The sequence below is a fragment of the Austrofundulus limnaeus genome, unplaced genomic scaffold (assembly GCF_001266775.1).
Source record: "Austrofundulus limnaeus strain Quisiro unplaced genomic scaffold, Austrofundulus_limnaeus-1.0 Scaffold835, whole genome shotgun sequence".
Taxonomy (NCBI): Eukaryota; Metazoa; Chordata; class Actinopteri; order Cyprinodontiformes; family Rivulidae; genus Austrofundulus; species Austrofundulus limnaeus.
The window spans coordinates 121968-123267 of record NW_013953237.1 but is presented as its reverse complement, the minus strand read 5'-3'; the positions used below and the strand labels follow the sequence as shown (position 1 = coordinate 123267).

The window sequence follows — 1300 nt, the reverse complement described above, 5'->3', positions numbered from 1 at the left end:
AACCAAGTTTGAAACTTTTTCTGTTTTTTACTGTTTGAACAAATCTTCATGTTGATTTAATTTAAATAATGTTAAAATAAAAACATTAAATCAAACCAACAGTTTTTATTCTGATTAAAATCTGATAAAAATAAAAGAGTTAAATGTTCTTCTTGGTTCTGTCAGAACCATTGAATCAGTGAAGGAGGGACACTTTGTGGTTCTGTGAGAACCTGGACCGGTCCAGGTTCTGTATGTTTGACTCAGGTCTCCAGGAGACTTGTGGTTCTGGAGGTCCAGCAGCAGGACCTGAGGAGCTCACGTTGTTCTCTGTTCTCTTGCAGGGCCCAGGATGTTCTCCGGCCGGGTTCTGCGGGCCTGGTTCTTCTCCGTCTTCCTGCTCTGTTCTCCGGTTCCTCACGACGGGCGTCCCCTCCAGACCCCGAGCAGCAGAACGTAAGTCTGACCTCGCTCCGGGCCAGAACCAGAACCTCTGACCTGAAAGCTTCTGCAGCTTCAGAAAGCAGAACCGGACCTTTCTGGGTCACAAACAGTTGTCATCACCTGGTTCTTGTTAAACAGAACCTGGTTCCAGGTCCAGATCCAGCAGCAGAACTCTCACATGGTTCTGTACATCATCAGGTTCTGTTCAGATCCCTGAAGGTCCACCACAGGTTCTGGACCTTGGTTCTGACCTTCTTGACCCGTTTTGTTGTAGTGCTGTGAACCGGGCTGAACTCAGCTGGACCCAGAGTTCTTCAGAACCAGAACCATGAGGGAGGGCTGATTGTGTTCTCATGAACATGAACCTAAAGTTCTGAGTAACAAGATCGGGTCAGAACCGGACCTGTGGGTTCTGCAGGTTCCTGCTGAGAAACAGCACCATACAGAACTGGAACGTCTGTGGACACGGCGCCATCGTGTGGCCCGGTTCTGGTTCTGCAGCCTTACAGCAGCTGGAAGCAGAACCAGGAGCCACAGGTTCTGATCTCTCTGGACCAGAACCAACATTGGATCAGAACATGGGTGTCTGCAGCCTCTGGACCAGAGGTTCTGAAGAACCAGAAGTGTTTCTGGGTTCTGTTGGGCTCGCTTCAGGTTCTGCTGATGGAGACTTATTGGACCTTCAAAAAGTTCTGTCAGAACATCTGCAGCTAAATATGAGCTAAATCAGCTGAACGTTAGTTAGCTAAAAGCTTCATTTAACAAAACAGCTCCTGTTTGAAGAGAAAGCTTCAAGTAAAGATGTAATTATCTGAACCACAGCTAAAGGCTAAAGGCTAAAAGCTAAAGGCTAAAAGCTAAAGGCTAAAAGCTAAAG

General features: G+C 46.9%; 1 protein-coding gene across 1 annotated transcript in view; it reads left to right on the top strand.

Moving 5' to 3' along the window:
- Positions 1-323: 323 nt before the first annotated feature.
- Positions 324-1300, top strand: part of pthlha (parathyroid hormone-like hormone a) — a gene marked incomplete at its 5' end in the record, with an annotated part of 3796 nt that continues 2819 nt past the window's right edge. Inside the window, 1 exon segment of the mRNA XM_014028982.1 lies at positions 324-435. Coding sequence (XP_013884436.1) covers positions 332-435 — 104 coding nt within the window.